At 51.0% G+C, this 20,793-nt stretch overlaps 1 protein-coding gene and 1 long non-coding RNA gene across 4 annotated transcripts; one reads left to right on the top strand and one right to left on the bottom strand.

The window, feature by feature from the left end:
* The first annotated feature begins 94 nt into the window (after positions 1-94).
* LOC132340714 (uncharacterized) lies at positions 95-829 on the top strand. Its single transcript, XR_009489995.1, has 2 exons — positions 95-179; positions 262-829. It is a non-coding gene; the product is annotated as an uncharacterized LOC132340714 (long non-coding RNA).
* Positions 444-20,260, bottom strand: PRIM1 (DNA primase subunit 1). Of its 3 annotated transcripts, none has more exons than XM_059871744.1 (12): positions 20,127-20,260; positions 19,568-19,725; positions 19,385-19,491; positions 19,232-19,305; positions 17,016-17,152; positions 14,194-14,252; positions 12,516-12,625; positions 6,625-6,846; positions 5,392-5,461; positions 3,834-3,919; positions 2,139-2,257; positions 444-768 (listed from the first exon to the last, which is right to left on the bottom strand). In XM_059871744.1, the coding sequence occupies exons 1-12, from the start codon at positions 20,227-20,229 to the stop codon at positions 571-573; spliced, it is 1,443 nt and encodes a 480-aa protein (XP_059727727.1). In that variant the 5' UTR covers positions 20,230-20,260; the 3' UTR covers positions 444-570. The 3 variants fall into 3 exon arrangements, with proteins under 3 accessions (XP_059727727.1, XP_059727728.1, XP_059727729.1); XM_059871745.1 differs by lacking the exon at positions 20,127-20,260 and adding an exon at positions 19,845-19,935; XM_059871746.1 differs by having other exon boundaries at positions 593-768; positions 2,139-2,237.
* Positions 20,261-20,793: the final 533 nt, after the last annotated feature.

Below are 20,793 nucleotides of genomic sequence, written 5' to 3'. Positions count from 1 at the left end.
GGGAGAGGGAGGGGAGCCCCGGGAGGGGGGTCCAGGTGGGATTAGGGGGTCCAGGCGGGGTTAGGGGGTCAGGGTAGGGGGTCCAGGCAGGATTAGGGGGTCCAGATGAGGTTATGGGGTCAGGGCATGGCTAGGGGATCAGGGCAGGGGGTCCATTCAGGATTAGGGGGTCAGGACAGGTTCAGGGGGTCCAGGCAGGATTAGGGGATCAGGCAGGGGGTCCAGGCAGGGTTATGGTGTCAGGGCACGGGGTCCATTCAGGATTAGGGGGTCAGGACAGGTTCAGGGAGTCAGAGGAGGGGATCCAGGCAGGGTTATGGGGTCAGGACAGGGGGTCCAGGTGGGGTTATAGGGTCAGGACAGGTTTAGGGGGTCTAGACAGGGTTATGGGGTCAGAACAGGGTTCCAGACAGGGTTATGGGGTCAGGACAGGTTTAGGGGTCAGGACAGGGGGTCACAGGGTCAGGACAGGGTCCAGGCAGGGGACTGGGGGCAGCGACCCCACACATTGAGCAGAGCAGGGACCCCCTCCCCCAGCTCCCCCTCACACTGAGGGGACCCCCACCCTCCTCAGCACCTCCCAGCACAGGGGTGACCAGAAACATTTAATGGGTTTTGTGTAAAAAACAGTACAAAAGGTACAAAACCAGGGCAGGGGCAGCCCCGGGGGGTTTGGCTGCTCCATGGGACCCCCGCGGCCAGGGGAGGTGACAGTGACAACACAGGGGACACTGGCAGTGTCCAGGGCTCAGAAATCTCCTTGAAGATCTGCAAAAAATGAGAAATGGGGAGGTTTTTCCAGAGAAAACAAAGATGTCACAGCAACAGCCATCGCTCAGCTCCTTCCTTGTGTCCCTGTCTGTCCCCTCGTGGTCCCAAATCCAACGGGACAGACCCCAAAATCCAGGGAGAAACCCCCAAAATTAATGGGACAGACCCCAAAATCCAGGGAGAAACCCCCAAATCCAACGGGGCAGACCCCAAAATCCAGGGAGAAACCCCCAAATCCAACGGGGCAGACCCCAAAATCCAGGGAGAAACCCCCAAATCCAACGGGACAGACCCCAAAATTCAGGGAGAAACCCCCAAATCCAACGGGACAGACCACAAAATCCAGGGAGAAACCCCCAAATCCAACAGGGCAGACCCCAAAAATTCAGTGAGAGACCCCCAAATCCAATGAGACACCCCCAAAATTGAATGGAAAGCCCCCAAATCCAGAGGGACAGACCCCAAATCCCACAGGGCAGACCCCCGAATCCAGCAGGGCAGACCCCAAAATCCAAAGGGACAGACACCCAAAATTCAATTAAAAACTCCAAATCCCACAGGGAGACCCCTAAATCCAATGGGACAGACCCCAAATCCATTGAGAAACCCCCAAAATTCAATGAGAGACCCCAAAATCCAGCAGGGCAGATCCCAAATCCAATGAGAAACCCCCAAATCCCACAGGACAGACCCGCAAAATTCAATTAAAGACCCCCAAATCCAACAGGGAAGACCCCAAATCCCATAGGGCAGACCCTCAAAATTCAATTAAAGACCCCCAAATCCAAAGGGACAGACCCCAAATCCAGTAAGGAACCCCCAAATCCCACAGGGCAGACCCCAAATCCAATGGGAGGCCCCCAAATCCAAAGGGACAGACCCCAAATCCCACAGGGCAGACCCCCAAAATTCAATTAAAGACCCCCAAATCCAATGGGAGACCCCTAAATCCAACAGGATAGACCCCAAATCCAATGAGAAACCCCCAAATCCCACAGAGCAGACCCCCAAAGTTCAACGAGAGACCCCAAATCCAATGAGAGACCCCCAAAATTGAATGAAAGACCCCCAAATCCAGAGGGACAGACCCCAAATCCAGCAGGACAGACCCCCAAAATTCAATGAGAGACCCCCAAATCCGCAGAGCAGACCCCCAACTCCCACAGGAGCCCCCCAAATCCAGCAGGGCAGAAACCCAAATCCCACAGGAGCCCCCCAAATCCAGCAGGGCAGACCCCCAAAATTCAATGAGAGACCCCCAAATCCAGCAGGGCAGACCCCCACAGCCCACAGGAGCCCCCCCAAGCTGCTCTCAGAGGCAGGGGCCCCTCCTGGGGTCCTTTTTGGGGTCCTTTTTGGGGTCCCACCGCTGCGGCGGATGCGCTCCCCCCGCCGGGCGCTCTCCATCTCCTCCACGAACTGCTCCAGGAGCCGCACGTACGGGGCCAGGCTCGTCCTCCTGTAGTCTGCAGGGCGTGGGGAGGGGCTGCTGGGACCCCCAAACCCCATCCATGACCCCCAAACCCCAGTCCTGACCCCCAAACCCCAGCCCTGAGCTCCAAACCACAGCCCTGACCCCCAAACCCCAGTCCTGACCCCCAAACCCCAGTCCTGAGCTCCAAACCCCAGCCCCGACCCCCAAACTCCAGCCCTGAGCTTCAAACCACAGCCCTGACCCCCAAACTCCATCCATGACCCCCGAAACTCCATCCATGACCCCCAAAACCACAGCCCTGACCCCAAAATCACAGCCCTGACCCCCAAACTCCAGCCCTGAGCTCCAAACTCCAGCCCCAACCCCCAAAACCACAGCCCTGACCCCCAAACTCCATCCCTGAGCTCCAAACCCCAGCCCTGACCCCCAAAACCACAGCCCTGACCCCCAAACTCCAGCCCTGAGCTCCAAACCACAGCCCTGACCCCCAAACCCCATCCATGACCCCCAAAACCCCAGCCCTGACCCCAAAAACCCCAGCCCTGAGCTCCAAAACCCCAGCCTTGACCCCCAAAATCACAGCCCTGACCCCCAAACCCCAGCCCCAACCCCCAAAACCACAGCCCTGACCCCAAAATCACAGCCCTGACCCCCAAACTCCATCCCTGAGCTCCAAACCCCAGCCCTGAGCTCCAAACCACAGCCCTGACCCCCAAAATCCCAGCCTTGAACCCCAAACCCCCAACCCTAACCCTCAAATGCCATCCCTGACCCCCAAAACCACAGCCCCAACCCCAAACCCCCAACCTTGACCTCCCCATCCCTGACCCAACCCCCAAACCCCCATCCCTGACCCCCAAGCCCCAGCCCTGACCCCCAAAACCACAGCTCTGACCCCCAAACCCCAGCCCTGACCCCCAAAACCACAGCCTTGACCCCCAAACTCCATCCCTGCCCCCAACAATCCCAACCTTGAGCCTCAATCCCTGACCCTAACCCCCAAAATCACAGCCCTGGCCCCCAAAACCTCAACCTTGACACTCAAAATCTGACCCTAATCCCCAAAACCACAGCCATGACCCACAAATGCCATCCCTGACCCCAAAACCCCATTCCTGACCCCCAAAACCCCATTCCTGACCCCCCAAACAGCCCCAACCCCAAACCCCCAACCTTGACCCCCCCCATCCCTGACCCCAAACCCCAAACCCCCATCCCTGACCCCAAACCACAAACCCTGACCCCAAACCCTGACCCCACACCCCATCCCTGACCCCAAACCCCAAACCCTGACCCCAAATCCCCCCCAAACCCCAAACCCTGACCCCAAATCCCCCCCAAACCCCATCCCTGACCCCACATCCCACTCCTGACCCCACACCCCATCCCTGACACCAAACCCCGACCCCAAACCCCCCCCAAACCCCATCCCTGACCCCAAACCCCATCCCTGACCCCACATCCCACTCCTGACCCCAAACCCCATCCCTGACCCCACACCCCAAACCCTGACCCCTCACTCCAAACCCTGACCCCACACCCCATCCCTGACCCCAAACCCCAAACCCTGACCCCTCACCCCATCCCTGACCCCACACCCCACCCCTGACCCCAAACCCCCCCTCACCCCTCATGCGCCGTTTGGGCTCCGTGTCCCCCCCCTCCTCCTGCTCGCCATCGCTGCCGGCAGCGTCCAGCTCCTGGCACAGGGACCTGGGACAGACGGACAGACAATGGGGACAGACAGGACAATGGGGACAGACGGACAATGGGGACAGACGGACAGTGGGGACAGACGGACAATGGGGACAGACAGGACAGTGGGGACAGACAATGGGGACAGACAGGACAATGGGGACAGACAATGGGGACAGACAGGACAGTGGGGGCAGACAGACAATGGGGACAGATAGACAATGGGGACAGACGGACAATGGGGACAGACAGGACAATGGGGACAGACGGACAATGGGGACAGACAGACAATGGGGACAGATAGACAATGGGGACAGACGGACAATGGGGACAGACAGGACAATGGGGACAGACGGACAATGGGGACAGACAGACAATGGGGACAGACAGGACAATGGGGACAGACAGACAATGGGGACAGACAGGACAATGGGGACAGGTTTAGGGTCAGGGTCAGAGTTAGACTTAGGGTCAGGATTAGGGTCAGGTTCAGGGGTTAGGGTGAGGATTAGAGTCAGGTTTAGGAGTGAGGGTCAGGATAAGGGTCAGGGTCAGGATGAGAATTAGGGTCAGGGTTAGGGGTTAGGGTCAGGATTAGGGTCAGGTTTAGGGGTTAGGATCAGGATTAGGGTCAGGGTTAGGGGTTAGGGTCAGGATTAGGGTCAGGCTCAGGGGTTAGGGTGAGGATTAGGGTCAGGTTTAGGAGTTAGGGTCAGGATAAGGGTCAGGGTCAGAGTTAGGGTTGGGTTTAGGGTCAGGGTTGGGTTAGGGTCAGGGTCAGACTTAGGGTAAGGCGTTAGGGTCAGGATGAGGAGGATCAGGGTAGGGTCAAGGTCAGGGTCAGGGTTAGGATTAGGGTTAGGGTCAGGTTTAGGGTCAGGGTTGGGGTTAGGGTTAGGGTCAAGGTCAGGGTTAGAATAAGGCATTAGGGTCAGGATTAGGATCAGGGTAGGGTCAAGGTCAGGGTTAGGGTGAGGATTAGGGTCAGGTTCTGGGTTAGGGTTGGGGTTAATGTTAGGGTTAGGGTCAGGATGAGGATCAGGGCAGGGTCAGGGTCAGGGTCAGGGTTAGGGTCAGGGTTGGGGTCAGGGTCAGGGTTAGAGTAAGGGTTAGGGTCAGGGTAGGGTCAAGGTCAGGGTTAGGGTGAGGATTAGGGTCAGGTTCTGGGTTAGGGTTGGGGTAAATGTTAGGGTTAGGGTCAGGATCTGGGTCAGGGTTTAGGGTTAGGGTCAGGATTTAGGGTTTGGGTTTGGATTAGGGTTTAGGGTTTGGATTAGGGTTTAGGGTTAGGGTCAGGGTTTAGGGTTAGGGTCAGGATTTAGGGTTTGGGTTTGGATTAGGGTTTAGGGTTTGGATTAGGGTTTAGGGTTTGGATTAGGGTTTAGGGTTTGGGTTTGGATTAGGGTTTAGGGTTTGGGTCAGGGTTTAGGGTTAGGGGTGCTCTGGGGGCTCTGGCATCCCCAGGACCCCCGGTGCTCCCAGGGACGTACGTGATGGTGGGCACTGAGAACGGATCAAACTCCTCCAGCCTCTGCAGGTCCAGCGGGACTGAGATGCGCCCTGAGACACAGCGGGGTCGTGGGGTCAGGGGGTTGGGTTGGACATGGCCTAACTGACAGGTGGCTTAAAAAGGTGGTGGTTTGTTTTATATATCTCCTATTTTTTTATCTCACCTTCTTTGAAGGCTGAGATAATAAAGATATTATTATTATCATTATTATTATTGCTACTACTATTATTATTATTATTTTGTGAAAATAATATAATATAATAAATATAATATAATTAATATAAAATAATATAATGTACTATAATATAATGTAATATAATATAAATATATAACATATTAATATAAAATATACAATATGTTATAAATTTTGTAATATATGCATAATATATATTTTCTATATAATAAATATAAATAAAAATTTTTTTATTTATTATGCGTTTAAAGAATACATATTATTATGCCATGTATTATATTAATATGTTATACAATTTAATATATTTTATTTATATCGATTATATAATATAACATAATATAAATAAAATATATAATGTGTATAACATATTAATATAATATATAATATATATTTTGTAATATATGCATTATATATAATTTCTATATAATAAATATAAATAAACATTATATATATGTTTTTATTTATTATGCATTTATAGACTATATATTATTATGCAATATAATATATTAATATGTTATATATTTTATATAGTTATATAGGTATATATTATATTATATTTTATATCATATTACATTTTATAATATATAAAATATAATTAATATAATATAATAGGTATAATATAATATGGTATAATATAATATAATATAATATAATATAATATAATATAATATAATATAATATAATATAATATAATATAATATAATATAATATAATATAATATAATATGATATGATATGATATGACATGACATAACATAACATAACATAACATAACATAATATAATATAATGTAATGTAATATTATATAATAAATGTAATATAATATATTACATTACATTATACCATATTATATATTGTAATTACTATTGTTATTATAACTTATTACCATAATACAACACAATAACAATTTTTACTACAACTAGAACCTGTTCCTTCATTCCAACACGTTACAAGCACAGAGCCCAAACCTCCCCTCTAACTTACAGAGCCATTTTTACCCCTATCCCATTTCCCACCCCACCTGTTTTGGGGTGCACGCTGAAGGGGCTCTTGAGCAGGTGCCCGAGCCCTTTGCTGACGTTGCAGTCCAGCCGGGGGAAGCAGAGCTGCAGCATCACCTCCCACTCGGGGTGCCCGGCCCGGCCCCGCTCCCGCTCCCGCTCGGCGCGGGCCCGCAGCAGCTCCCAGCGCTGCACCGAGTCCTTCTTCCGCGGAAACTCGGCCTGCAGCGGCTCCCGCAGCTCTGCCGCCGGTCAAGGCTCATCCGGGACCCATGTACCCTTCCAGGACCCCATTTCCCCATCCAGGACCCCATTTACCCTTCCTGGACCCCATTTACCCTTTCAGGATCCCATTCACCCTTCCTGGATCTGTTTTACCCTTCCAGGACCCCATTTACCCTTCCAGGACCCCATTTATCCTTCCAGGATCACATTCACCCTTCCTGGATCCGTTTTACCCTTCCAGGATCCCATTCACCCTTCCTGAATCCGTTTTACCCTTCCTGGACCCCATTTATCCTTCCAGGACGCCATTTACCCTTCCAGGACCCCATGTACCCTTCCAGGACCCCATGTATCCTTCCAGGACCCCATGTATCCTTCCAGGATCCCATTTCCCCATCCAGGACCCCATTTACCCTTCCAGGATCCCATTTACCCTTCCAGGACCCCATTTACCCTTCCAGGACCCCATGTACCCTTCCAGGACCCCATTTATCCTTCCAGGATCCCATTCACCCTTCCTGGATCCGTTTTACCCTTCCAGGATCCCATTTATCCTTCCAGGACCCCATTTACCCTTCCAGGACCCCATTTACCCTTTCAGGATCCCATTTATCCTTCCAGGACCCCATTTATCCTTCCAGGACCCCATTTACCCTTCCTGGATTCGATTTAGCCTTCCAGAACCACATTTACCCTTTCAGGACCCCATTTACCCTTCCAGGATCCCATTTACCCTTCCAGGACCTGTTTTACCCTTCTAGGACCCCCATTTACCCTTCCAGGACCCCATTTATCCTTCCAGGATCCCATTTACCCTTCCAGGACCCGTTTTACCCTTTCCAGGACCCCATTTACCTTTCCAGGACCTGTTTTACCCTTCTAGGACCTGTTTTACCCTTCTAGGACCCCATTTATCCTTCCAGGACCTGTTTTACCCTTCCAGGACCCCATTTACACCTCAGCACCCCGTGTTTAACCCCATATTTTAACCCTGTATTTTAACTTTAACGCAATTTTACCTCATATTTTAACTTTAACCTCATATTTAAATTTTAACCCCAGATTTTAATTTTAACCCTAGATTTTAACTTTAACCCCAGATTTTAATTTTAACCCCAGATTTTAAAACTTTAACCCCAGATTTTAACTTTAACCCTATGTTCTAACCCCATCTTTTAACCCCATCTTTTACTCCATATTTTAACTTTAACCCCCTATTTTAACCCCGTGTTTTAACACCATATTTTAATGTCAACCCCACATTTTAATCCCATATTTTAACCCCACATTTTACCCCCATATTTCAACTTTAACCCCACATTTAAACCCCGTATTTAAACTATATATTTCAATTTTAACCCCATATTTTAACTTTACCCTCATATTTTAACTTTAACCCCATATTCTAATTTTAACCCCATGTTCTAACCCCATGTTTTAATTTTAACCCCATATTTTAACCCTGTATTTCGAATTTTAACCCCATAATTTAACCCTGTATTTCAAATTTTAACCCCATATTTTAACTTCATCCCCATATTTCAACTTTAACCCCACATTTAAACCCCATATTTAAACCATATATTTCAATTTTAACCCCATATTTTAACTTTAACCTCATATTTAAACTTTAACCCCATGTTTTAATTGTAACCCTTTGTTCTAAACCCATGTTTAAATTTTAACCCCCTATTTTAACCCCATATTTTAACCCTATATTTCGACTTTTAACCCCATATTTTAACTTTAACCTGCTATTTTAACCCCATATTTCACCTTTAATACCATATTTTAATTTTTTCACCCCAAAATGAAGGATACCTTCGGGGAGCAGGGCCAGCACCCTGTCCCACCTCTCGGGGGAAGGACATTTATAACTCCATATTTCAATTTTAACTCCATATTTTACCTTTAACCCCACATTTTAACTTTAACCCCCTATTTTAAACCCCAAATTTAAATTTTAACCCCATATTTTAACTTTAACGCCATATTTTAACCCTATGTTTTAACACCATATTTTAATTTAAATCCCATCTTTTAACCCCAGATTTTAATTGTAACCCCAAATCCTAACCCCATATTTTAACTTTAACCCCATATTTTAATTTTAACCCCATGTTCTAACCCCATATTCTAATTTTAACCCCATCAACCCCATATTTTAACCCTATATTTCAGTTTTAACCCCATCTATTAACCCCCTATTTTAACCCCATATTTTAACCCTATTTTTCAACTTTAACTCCACATTTAAACCCCGTATTTAAACCATATATTTCAATTTTAACCCCATATTTTAACCCTGTATTCCGAATTTTAACCCCATATTTTAACTTCAACCCCATATTTCAACTTTAACCCCACATTTAAACCCCATATTGAAACCATATATTTCAATTTTAACCCCATATTTTAACTTTACCCTCATGTTTTAACTTTAACCCCATATTTTAATTTTAACCCCATCTATCAACCCCATATTTTAACCCTATATTTCAATTTTAACCCCATCTATTAACCCCCTATTTTAACCCCATATTTTAACCCTATATTTCAACTTTAACCCCGCACTTTAACCCCATATTTTAACTTTAACTCCATATTTTAACCCCATATTTTAACTTTAACTCCATATTTTAACCCCATATTTTGACTTTAACCCCATATTTTAATTTTAACCCTATATTTCAACTTTAACCCCACATTTTAACCCCATATTTTACCTTTAACCCCACATTTTAACCCCATATTTTGTTTTTTTCACCCCAAAATGAAGGATACCCTCAGGGAGCAGGGCCAGCACCCTGTCGCACCTCTTGGGGCTGCCCAGGATGTCCTGGCCACGAAGGACATTTATAACTCCAGGTTTTAATTGTAACCCCCTATTTTAACTTTAACCCCACATTTTAACCCCATTTTAACTCCATATTTCAATTTTAACCCCCTATTTTGGTTTTTTTCCCCCCAAAATGAAGGATACCCTAGGGGAGCAGGGCCAGCACCCCGTCCCAGCGCTCGGGGCTGCCCAGGATGTCCTGGCCAGGAAGGACATTTATAACTCCATATTTTAATTGTAACCCCCTATTTTAACCCGATATTTCAATTTTAACCCCACATTTTAACCCCATATTTCAACTTTAACCCCACATTTTAATTTTTTCCCCCCAAAATGAAGGATACCCTCGGGGAGCAGGGCCAGCACCCTGTCCCAGCACTCGGGGCTGCCCAGGATGTCCGGGCCACGAAGGACATTTATAACCCCACATTTTACCTTTAACCCCACATTTTAACCCCATTTAACCCCCTATTTTGGTTTTTTCCCCCCAAAATGAAGGATACCCTCGGGGAGCAGGGCCAGCACCCTGTCCCACCTCTTGGGGCTGCCCAGGATGTCCTGACCACGAAGGACATTTATAACCCCAGATTTTACCTTTAACCCCACATTTTAACCCCATTTAACCCCCTATTTTGGTTTTTTCCCCCCAAAATGAAGGATACCCTCGGGGAGCAGGGCCAGCACCCTGTCCCACCTCTCGGGGCTGCCCAGGATGTCCTGGCCACGAAGGACATTTATAACCCCACATTTCAATTGTAACCCCCTATTTTAACCCCATATTTTAACCCGATATTTCAATTTTAACCCCACATTTTAACCCCGTATTTCAACTTTAACCCCACATTTTAATTTTTTCCCCCCAAAATGAAGGATACCCTCGGGGAGCAGGGCCAGCACCCTGTCCCACCTCTTGGGGCTGCCCAGGATGTCCTGACCACGAAGGACATTTATAACCCCAGATTTTACCTTTAACCCCACATTTTAACCCCATTTAACCCCATATTTTGGTTTTTTCCCCCCAAAATGAAGGATACTCTCGGGGAGCAGGGCCAGCACCCCATCCCAGCGCTCGGGGCTGCCCAGGATGTCCTGACCACGAAGGACATTTATAACCCCAGATTTTACCTTTAACCCCACATTTTAACCCCATTTAACCCCCTATTTTGTTTTTTTCTCCCCAAAATGAAGGATACCCTCGGGGAGCAGGGCCAGCACCCTGTCCCAGCGCTCGGGGCTGCCCAGGATGTCCTGGCCACAAAGGACATTTATAACCCCACATTTCAATTGTAACCCCCTATTTTAACCCCATATTTTAACCCGATATTTCAATTTTAACCCCACATTTTAACTCCATATTTCAACTTTAACCCCACATTTTAATTTTTTCCCCCCAAAATGAAGGATACCCTCAGGGAGCAGGGCCAGCACCCTGTCCCAGCGCTCGGGGCTGCCCAGGATGTCCTGGCCACGAAGGACATTTATAACCCCAGATTTTACCTTTAACCCCACATTTTAACCCCATTTAACCCCCTATTTTGGTTTTTTCCCCCCAAAATGAAGGATACCCTCGGGGAACAGGGCCAGCACCCTGTCCCAGCGCTCGGGGCTGCCCAGGATGTCCTGGCCAGGAAGGACATTTATAACCCCATATTTCAATTGTAACCCCCTATTTTAACCCCATATTTTAACCCGATATTTCAATTTTAACCCCACATTTTAACTCCATATTTCAACTTTAACCCCACATTTTAATTTTTTCCCCCCAAAATGAAGGATACCCTCGGGGAGCAGGGCCAGCACCCTTTCCCACCTCTCGGGGCTGCCCAGGATGTCCTGGCCACGAAGGACATTTATAACCCCAGATTTTAACCCCATTTAACCCCACATTTTAATTTTTTCCCCCCAAAATGAAGGATACCCTCAGGGAGCAGGGCCAGCACCCTGTCCCAGCGCTCGGGGCTGCCCAGGATGTCCTGGCCACGAAGGACATTTATAACCCCACATTTCAATTGTAACCCCCTATTTTAACCCCATATTTTAACCCGATATTTCAATTTTAACCCCACATTTTAACCCCATATTTCAACTTTAACCCCACATTTTAATTTTTTCCCCCCAAAATGAAGGATACCCTCGGGGAGCAGGGCCAGCACCCTGTCCCAGCGCTCGGGGCTGCCCAGGATGTCCTGGCCACGAAGGACATTTATAACCCCATATTTTAACTTTAACCCCATTTAACCCCATATTTTAACTTTAACTCCACATTTTAACCCCACTTAACCCCCTATTTTGGTTTTTCCCCCCAAAATGAAGGATACCCTCGGGGAGCAGGGCCAGCACCCTGTCCCACCTCTCGGGGCTGCCCAGGATGTCCTGGCCACGAAGGACATTTATAACCCCATATTTTAACCCCATTTAACCCCCTATTTTAACTTTAACCCCACACTTTAACCCCATTTTAGCACCATATTTCAACTTTAACCCCACATTTTAATTTTTTCCCCCCAAAATGAAGGATACCCTCGGGGAGCAGGGCCAGTACCCCGTCCCACCTCTCAGGGCTGCCCAGGATGTCCTGGCCACGAAGGACATTTATAACTCCATATTTTACCTTTAACCCCATTTAACCCCATATTTTGGTTTTTTCCCCCCAAAATGAAGGATACCCTCGGGGAGCAGGGCCAACACCCTGTCCCACCTCTCGGGGCTGCCCAGGATGTCCTGGCCACGAAGGACATTTATAACCCCACATTTTAACCCCATTTAACCCCCTATTTTAACTTTAACCCCACACTTTAACCCCATTTAACCCCCTATTTTGGTTTTTCCCCCCAAAATGAAGGATACCCTCGGGGAGCAGGGCCAGCACCCTGTCCCACCTCTCAGGGCTGCCCAGGATGTCCTGGCCCAGCAGCGCGTGCCTCTCGAAGTATTCCTGCACCACGGCCACCGAGCGCCTGCGGACACGGGGCACGTCAGGGCCACCCAAAAGGGACTTTGGGACCCAAATGTGGGGAAATGAGAGGCTTCTCAAAAAGATTTATTCTGGTTTTGGGTCTCTTGTGAAGGGTGGGATGGTGCAGGTGGTGTAAGGCATGCTGGTGATATAAATAGATGGTTTTTAATGTGGATAATTTGTATTTATGGATTTGTTTTTATATGTTTTCCGTATAATGATATGTAATGTAATGTAATGTAATGTAATGTAATGTAATATAATGTAATATATATAAAATATTTATATTATTATATAAATAATGATATTTATAGTATTATATAATATAATATTTATAATATATTACATCATATGTAATATATAATATACAATACATAATACACATTATATAATATTATATAATATTATATAATGTAATATTATATTATAATATATTATATTATATTATAATATATCATATCATATCATATCATATCATATCATATCATATCATATCATATCATATCATATTATATTAATTCCATATTTTATCCTTATTTTTATACATTTATCCTTTTATTTTATATTTACTTTATATATTAATTTTATATATATAAACCAGATCTTTTTATACATATAATTATAAACTTTATATATCGTAATATATAATATATTTAATGAAATTTATTAATATTTACTATTAGTAATGAAATATAGTAATGTGTACTATTAGTAATGAAATATATTAATGTTTACTATTATCTATTATATACATATATTATAATAGATATAATTATATATATAATCATAGATATAATTTAATACTTTGTAATGTCTGTATATAATAGATAACAATAAACATTAATATAGTTAATAGAAAATAAACATTAATATATTAATGTACATAACATATAATATACAATATAATATAATATAATATAATGTAATGTAATGTAATATTATAATTACATTATATATAATATAATAAATTATAATATAATATAATATAATATAATATAATATAATATAATATAATATAATATAATATAATATAATATAATATAGTATAATGTAATATGTTATATTACATTATATTATGTTATAATACATTATATTATATTATATTATATTATATTATATTATATTATATTATATTATATTATATTATATTATATTATATTATATTATGTTATGTTATGTTATATTATATTATATATATTTATTAATATAACAATACAAACATATTATATATTATATAATGTATATGTTGTTATATTATTGTATGTAATATATATTATGTATATTGCTATGATAATATATACATTTTGTATTATATATAAAAATATACATTATATATTATATATATCTTATTTTTAGTTATATATATAATTTTATGTATATAAAAATTATATAAATTATTTATATAATATTCATTAAAAGAAAAATGTGGTAAGAATTAAACCAAATTTTTTAGAGTATTTTTCAGTGTAAAAGTTTTTACTTTTTAGAATAAAAGTTTTTTAAAGGCCTCTCAGCTGTCCCATCCCTGGGTCACAAAAAGGAGAAATTCTCTGAGGAACGCTCACGCACCTGATGAAGGGATGCACGGGGTGGGAGAGGGTCACCTTCTTCACCGTGTCTGCACCGCCCTGGGGGACAGGGGGCACATTTGGGGTGGGCAGGGGGGGCTGGGCACCCCAAACCCACCTTCACCAGGGGCAGGGGGGGCTGGGCACCCCAAACCCACTGCTCTGGGGGCAGGGGGGGCTGGGCACCCCAAACCCACCTTCACCAGGGGCAGGGGGGGCTGGGCACCCCAAATCCACTGCTCTGGGCTCAGGGGGGCTGGGCACCCCAAACCCACTGCTCTGGGCTCAGGGGGGGCTGGGCACCCCAAACCCACCTTCACCAGGGGCAGGGGGGGCTGGGCACCCCAAATCCACTGCTCTGGGCTCAGGGGGGGCTGGGCACCCCAAACCCACCCTCACCAGGAGCAGGGGGGGCTGGGCACCCCAAATCCACTGCTCTGGGCTCAGGGGGGGCTGGGCACCCCAAACCCACTGCTCTGGGCTCAGGGGGGGCTGGGCACCCCAAACCCACTGCTCTGGGCTCAGGGGGGGCTGGGCACCCCAAACCCACTGCTCTGGGCTCAGGGGGGGCTGGGCACCCCAAACCCACCTTCACCAGGGGCAGGGGGGGCTGGGCACCCCAAACCCACTGCTCTGGGGGCAGGGGGGGCTGGGCACCCCAAACCCACTGCTCTGGGGGCAGGGGGGGCTGGGCACCCCAAACCCACTGCTCTGGGCTCAGGGGTGGCTGGGCACCCCAAACCTACCTTCACCAGGGGCAGGGGGGGCTGGGCACCCCAAACCCACTGCTCTGGGGGCAGGAGGGGCTGGGCACCCCAAACCCACCTTCACCAGGGGCAGGGGGGGCTGGGCACCCCAAACCCACTGCTCTGGGCTCAGGGGGGCTGGGCACCCCAAACCCACTGCTCCAGCCTCAGGGGGGGCTGGGCACCCCAAACCCACTGCTCCAGGGGCTGGGGGTGCCCAAACCCACCTTCACCAGGCTCAGGGGGTTCTTGGTTCCCCTGGCACCCACCTTGAGCAGACTCAAGGGTACCCAAACCCCCAAACCCACCTTGACCAGGCTCAGGGGTACCCAAATCCCCCCTGGCACCCACCTTGACCAGGCTTAGGGGTACCCAAACCCACCTTGACCAGGCTCAGGGGTGCCCAATCCCACCTTGACCAGGCTCAGGGGTACCCAAACCCCCCCAAACTCACCTTGAGCAGGCTTAGGGGTACCCAAACCCCCCTGGCACCCACCTTCACCAGGCTCAGGGGTGCCCAATCCCACCTTGACCAGGCTCAGGGGTACCCAAACCCCCCCAAACCCACCTTGACCAGGCTCAGGGTGCCCAAACCCCCTTGACACCCACCTTGACCAGGCTGAGGGGTGCCCAACCCCCTGGCACCCACCTTGACCAGGCTCAGGGTACCCAAATCCCCCCTGGCACCCACCTTCACCAGGCTCAGGGGTACCCAAACCCACCTTGACCAGGCTCACGGGTGCCCAAATCCCCCCCAAACCCACCTTGACCAGGCTCAGGGTTCCCAACCCCCTGGCACCCACCTTGACCAGGCTCAGGGGTGCCCAATCCCACCTTGACCAGGCTCAGGGGTACCCAAACCCCCCGGGCACCCACCTTGACCAGGCTCAGGGGTTCCCAAACCCCCCCAAACCCACCTTGACCAGGCTCAGGGTGCCCAACCCCCTGGCACCCACCTTGACCAGGCTCAGGGGTACCCAAACCCCCCCAAACCCACCTTGACCAGGCTCAGGGTGCCCAACCCCCTGGCACCCACCTTGACCAGGCTCAGGGGTACCCAAACCCCCCCAAACCCACCTTGACCAGGCTCAGGGGTGCCCAAACCCCCTTGGCACCCACCTTGACCAGGCTGAGGGGTGCCCAACCCCCTGGCACCCAGCTTGACCAGGCTCAGGGTTCCCAAACCCCCCGGGCACCCACCTTGACCAGGCTCAGGGTGCCCAAACCCCCTTGGCACCCACCTTGACCAGGCTCAGGGGTGCCCAAATCCCCCTAGCACCCACCTTGACCAGGCTGAGGGGTGCCCAAACCCCCCTGGCACCCACCTTGACCAGGCTGAAGGGTGCCCAACCCCCTGGCACCCACCTTGACCAGGCTCAGGGTTCCCAAACCCCCCTGGCACCCACCTTGACCAGGCTCAGGGTTCCCAAACCCCCCTGGCACCCACCTTGACCAGGCTCAGGGGTGCCCAAACCCCTGGCACCCACCTTGACCAGGCTCAGGGGGTATCCAAACCCACCTTGACCAGGCTCAGGGTTCCCAAACCCCCCTGGCACCCACCTTGACCAGGCTCAGGGGTGCCCAAACCCCCCTGGCACCCACCTTGACCAGGCTCAGGGTTCCCAAACCCCCCTGGCACCCACCTTGACCAGGCTCAGGGGTTCCCAAACCCCCCCAAACCCACCTTGACCAGGCTAAGGGGTACCCAAACCCCCCTGGCACCCACCTTGACCAGGCTCAGGGTTCCCAAACCCCCCTGGCACCCACCTTGACCAGGCTCAGGGTTCCCAAACCCCCCTGGCACCCACCTTGACCAGGCTCAGTGGTGCCCAATCCCACCTTGACCAGGCTCAGGGGTACCCAAACCCCCCTGGCACCCACCTTGACCAGGCTCAGGGTTCCCAAACCCCCCTGGCACCCACCTTGACCAGGCTCAGGGGTGCCCAATCCCACCTTGACCAGGCTCAGGGTTCCCAAACCCCCTTGGCACCCACCTTGACCAGGCTCAGGGTGCCCAAACCCCCTTGGCACCCACCTTGACCAGGCTCAGGGGTGCCCAAACCCCCCTGGCACCCACCTTGACCAGGCTCAGGTACTCCACAGCAGCTGCCCTCAGAGCTGGGGACCATTTCCTGACGGCGTCGTCGCACACCCAGCAGTGCACGCCCCTCCTGCCCGAGTACACCCACAGGCGGTGCCGCACGCCCAGGTCCTCTGCGGGGCACACGGGGGGTTGGGGGGCACACGGGGGTTTGGGGGGGCACAGGTGGGGTTTGGGGGGCACAGGTGGGGTTGGGGGGGGCACAGATGGGTTTGGGGGGGCACAGGTGGGGTTGGAGGGGCACAGGTGGGGTTTGGGGGGGCACAGGTGGGTTTGGGGGGCACACGTGGGTTTGGGGGGCACAGGTGAGGTTGGGGGGCACACATGGGGTTTGGGGGGTAACGGATAGGGTTTGGGGGGCACAGGTGGGCTTTGTGGGGGCACAGGTGGGGTTGGGGGGGGCACAGATGGGTTTGGGGGGGCACAGGTGGGGTTTGGGGGGGCACAGGTGGGTTTGGGGGGGCATGGATGGGGTTTGGGGGAGCACAGGTGGGTTTGGGGGGCACACGTGGGGTTTGGGGGGGCACGGATAGGGTTTGGGGGGCACAGGTGGGGTTTGTGGGGGCACAGGTGGGGTTGGAGGGGGCACAGATGGGTTGGGGGGGCACACGTGGGTTTGGGGGGGCACAGGTGGGGTTTGGGGGGGCATGGATGGGTTGGGGGGCACACGTGGGGCTTGGGGGGGCATAGATGGGTTTTGGGGGGTACAGATGGGTTTTGGGGGGGGAAGAGATGAGTTTGGGGGTGTACAGATGGGGTTTGGGGGGTCACACATGGGGCTTGGGGGAGCAGGGATGGGTTTTGGAGGGCACAGATGGGTTTGGGGGGCACAGATGGGTTTGGAGGGGCACATTGGGACAGGCTGTGGTAACCACCACAGATGGGTTTGGAGTGGGGCACAGATGGGTTTGGGGGGGGCACACGTGGGGTTTGGAGGGGCACAGATGGGTTTGGGGGGCACAGGTGGGGTTTGGAGGGGCACAGATGGGTTTGGGGGGCACAGGTGGGGTTTGGAGGGGCACAGATGGGTTTTGGGGGGCACAGGTGGGTTTGGGGGGCACAGGTGGGTTTTGGGGGGCACAGGTGGGTTTGGGGGGCACACTGGGACAGCCTGTGGTGACCACCCAAAGTGTTCACACAATGTGAACTTTCCATCAAACTTTAAGAACTTCCTACAAATCCATTTCCCACAGAGGGGGTCGGTCTCTTCCTCCAGAACCAGAGCACACAGCCTCAAGCTATCCCAAGGGAAATTTAGGTTGGATATCAGGAAAAAGTTTTTCACAGAACAGGTGATAAAGTTCTGGAATGTTCTGCCCGGGGAGGTGGTGAAGTCACAACCCTGGGTGTGTTTAAAAGGGATTGGATGTGGCACTCAGTGCCAGGGTTTAGTTGAGGTGCTGGGGCTGGGTTGGGCTTGATGATCTCAAAGTTCTCTTCCAAACCAGAATTCTGTGAATTTTGGGAATTCCCAAGGACTGGGGAGGTGGTGGAGTCACAACCCTGGGGGTGTTTAACAAAGATTGAATGTGGCACTCAGTGCCAGGGTTGAGTTGAGGTACTGGGGCTGGGTTGGACTTCATGATCTTAAAAGCTCTCTTTCAAACTGGTCATTCTGTGAGTTCTGGGAATTTTGGGAATTCCCAGGGCAGGGGGAGGTGATGGGAGTCCCCATCCCTGGGTGTGTTTAACAAAGCCTGGATGTGGCAATGATGCCATGGTTCAGTTGAGGGGCTGGGATGGACTTGATGATTTTAAAGTTCTCTTCCAACCCAGAATTCTGTGAATTTTGGGAACTCCCAGGGACCGGGGAGGTGGTGGAGTCACCATCCCTGGGGATGTTCAACAAAGCCTGGACGTGGCAATGGGGGCCAGGGTTGAGTTGAGGTGTTGGGGTTGGGTTGGGCTTGATGATCCTTAAGTTCTCTTCCAACTCAGAATTCTGTGAATTCTGTGAATTTTGGGAACTCCCAGGGACAGGGGAGGTGGTGGAGTCACAACCCTGGGTGCATCTAACAAAGCCTGGACGTGGCACTGGGGGCCAGGGTTTAGTTGAGGTGCTGGGGCTGGGTTGGACTTGATGATCTTAAAGTTCTCTTCCAACCCAGAATTCTGTGAATTCTTTGGGGTCTGGCATCTGTGGGACCTGGACATGCCCAGTCAGGACCCCCGTGTGTCCCCGAGCCCCTCACCCACGAGCGCGCGGTCGATGATGCGGACGGCGATGGTCATCAGTGTCCAGCACTTGGAGCAGATATCAGCCGAGCTGGGGGCAGAGTGAGGGGGCTCAGGTGGACACCCCACACCCCTGAACCCCCTCCCAGCCCCGGAACCCCCCGAGGAACCTGCAGCACGTCCGGACATCGTCGTAATCCGTCATGTCGATGTCAAAGACCAGCTCCTTCTCCTGCGGCTGGAAGGCTCCCAGGTGCACCGTGTTGTGCTGGTTGGGCTGCACGAGGGACACGACGGGCTCAGCGTGGCCAGAGACCCCTGCAGACCCCCCCAGCACGGTGGCCAGGACTCACCCGGTGGGAGTAGACAGCCCCGATGTCGATTTTGTAAGGGTTGATCTTCTGCAGTTCCCGCTCCAGCTCCTGGGGGCTGCTGAAGGACTGGAAGCGCAGGTAGACATCGTCCCGCAGGGTGAAGGAGAATTCCCGCAGCTGGAAGTAGTTCTTCACCACTGCAGGGACCGGGAGGGTCGGGGGGGGTTACTGCCATCCTAAATCCCCCCATTACAGTCACCCCCAGACCCCCCCTTTCCCTGCTCCTCCCGGTGTCCCGGTCAGTGCAACCACCCACCGCCCACCCCGGCATCCCAACGTGCGCTGGGACCGGGCATCGCGCTGTTCCCGCCCGGTATCGGTGCCCCCGCCCGGTATCACGGCTCCCGGTGGAGCTCCCCAGCCTGGTATCGGTGTCCCCGCCCGGTATCACGATCCGCGGTAGAGCCCCCCGCCCGGTATCCATGCTCCCCACCCGGTATCGGTGCCCCCCGCCCGGTATCGGTGCCCCCCGCCCGGTATCGCCGCATCCCCGACGCCGCCCCCCCGCCCGGTACCGGTTCCCCCCCCCCCCGCTCACCGCCGCCGTAGCTGAGCCAGCGGCCGTAGGGGCCGTGCGGGAAGAGCCGCCGGTAAAAGACCGGGAGCAGGTCGGGCAGCGCCGCCGGATCGAACCCGGCCATGGCGGGAAACGGCGGCGGGAGGCGGCGGGAAACGGCGGCGCCGGGCCCGGGGGCCGCCGGGAGTTGTAGTCCGGCCCCGGGCCGCGGGGGGCACCGGGAACCGGGAGTGCGCGGCTCGGGGGGAGTGGGAGAAGAGCAAAGCTCCGGGGAGGTCCCGGGATGGACGGGAGGGGATGCCCCGGGGTCCGCGGGGTCTGGGGTCGTGGGGTTGGGGGGGTTCTTGGAGCCCTGAGGTCCGAGGGGTCCCGGAACAGGGAGGGTCGCGGGGTGCTGAGGTGCGGGGATGTCCCGGTGTCCGAGAGGGTCCCGAGGCGGGTGGGAGCCGGTGCGCTGAGGTTAGGGGGGATTTTGGGGTCCCGCAATGCCCTGGGGCGGGTGGGTCCGGAAGCACGGAGGTCCCGGGATGTACCGGTGTCCGGGGGTATCCCGGTGTCCGGAGAGGTCCGGGAGCGCGGGGGTCCGGGAGTGTCCCGGTGCCCAAGGAGGTCCCAGGAGGGACTGTCCGGGGGTGTCCCGGGGCCCAAGGGGGTCCCAGGAGGGACTGTCCGGGGCTGTCCCGGGGTC

This window comes from Haemorhous mexicanus, chromosome 33 (assembly GCF_027477595.1).
Source record: "Haemorhous mexicanus isolate bHaeMex1 chromosome 33, bHaeMex1.pri, whole genome shotgun sequence".
Taxonomy (NCBI): Eukaryota; Metazoa; Chordata; class Aves; order Passeriformes; family Fringillidae; genus Haemorhous; species Haemorhous mexicanus.
Note: the sequence above shows the minus strand (reverse complement) of the source record. Positions and strands in the feature narration are given on the sequence as shown.

Coding starts and splice junctions, on each gene's coding strand:
- PRIM1 (XM_059871744.1), bottom strand. CDS start 20,229: ATGGCCGGGTTCGATCCGGCGGCGCTGCCCGACCTGCTCCCGGTCTTT. Junction 19,492..19,567: donor GGGCTGTCTACTCCCACCGG/GTGAGTCCTGGC, acceptor TCCCTCGTGCAG/CCCAACCAGCACAACACGGT. Junction 3,920..5,391: donor TTCTCAGTGCCCACCATCAC/GTACGTCCCTGG, acceptor CGTCTGTCCCAG/GTCCCTGTGCCAGGAGCTGG.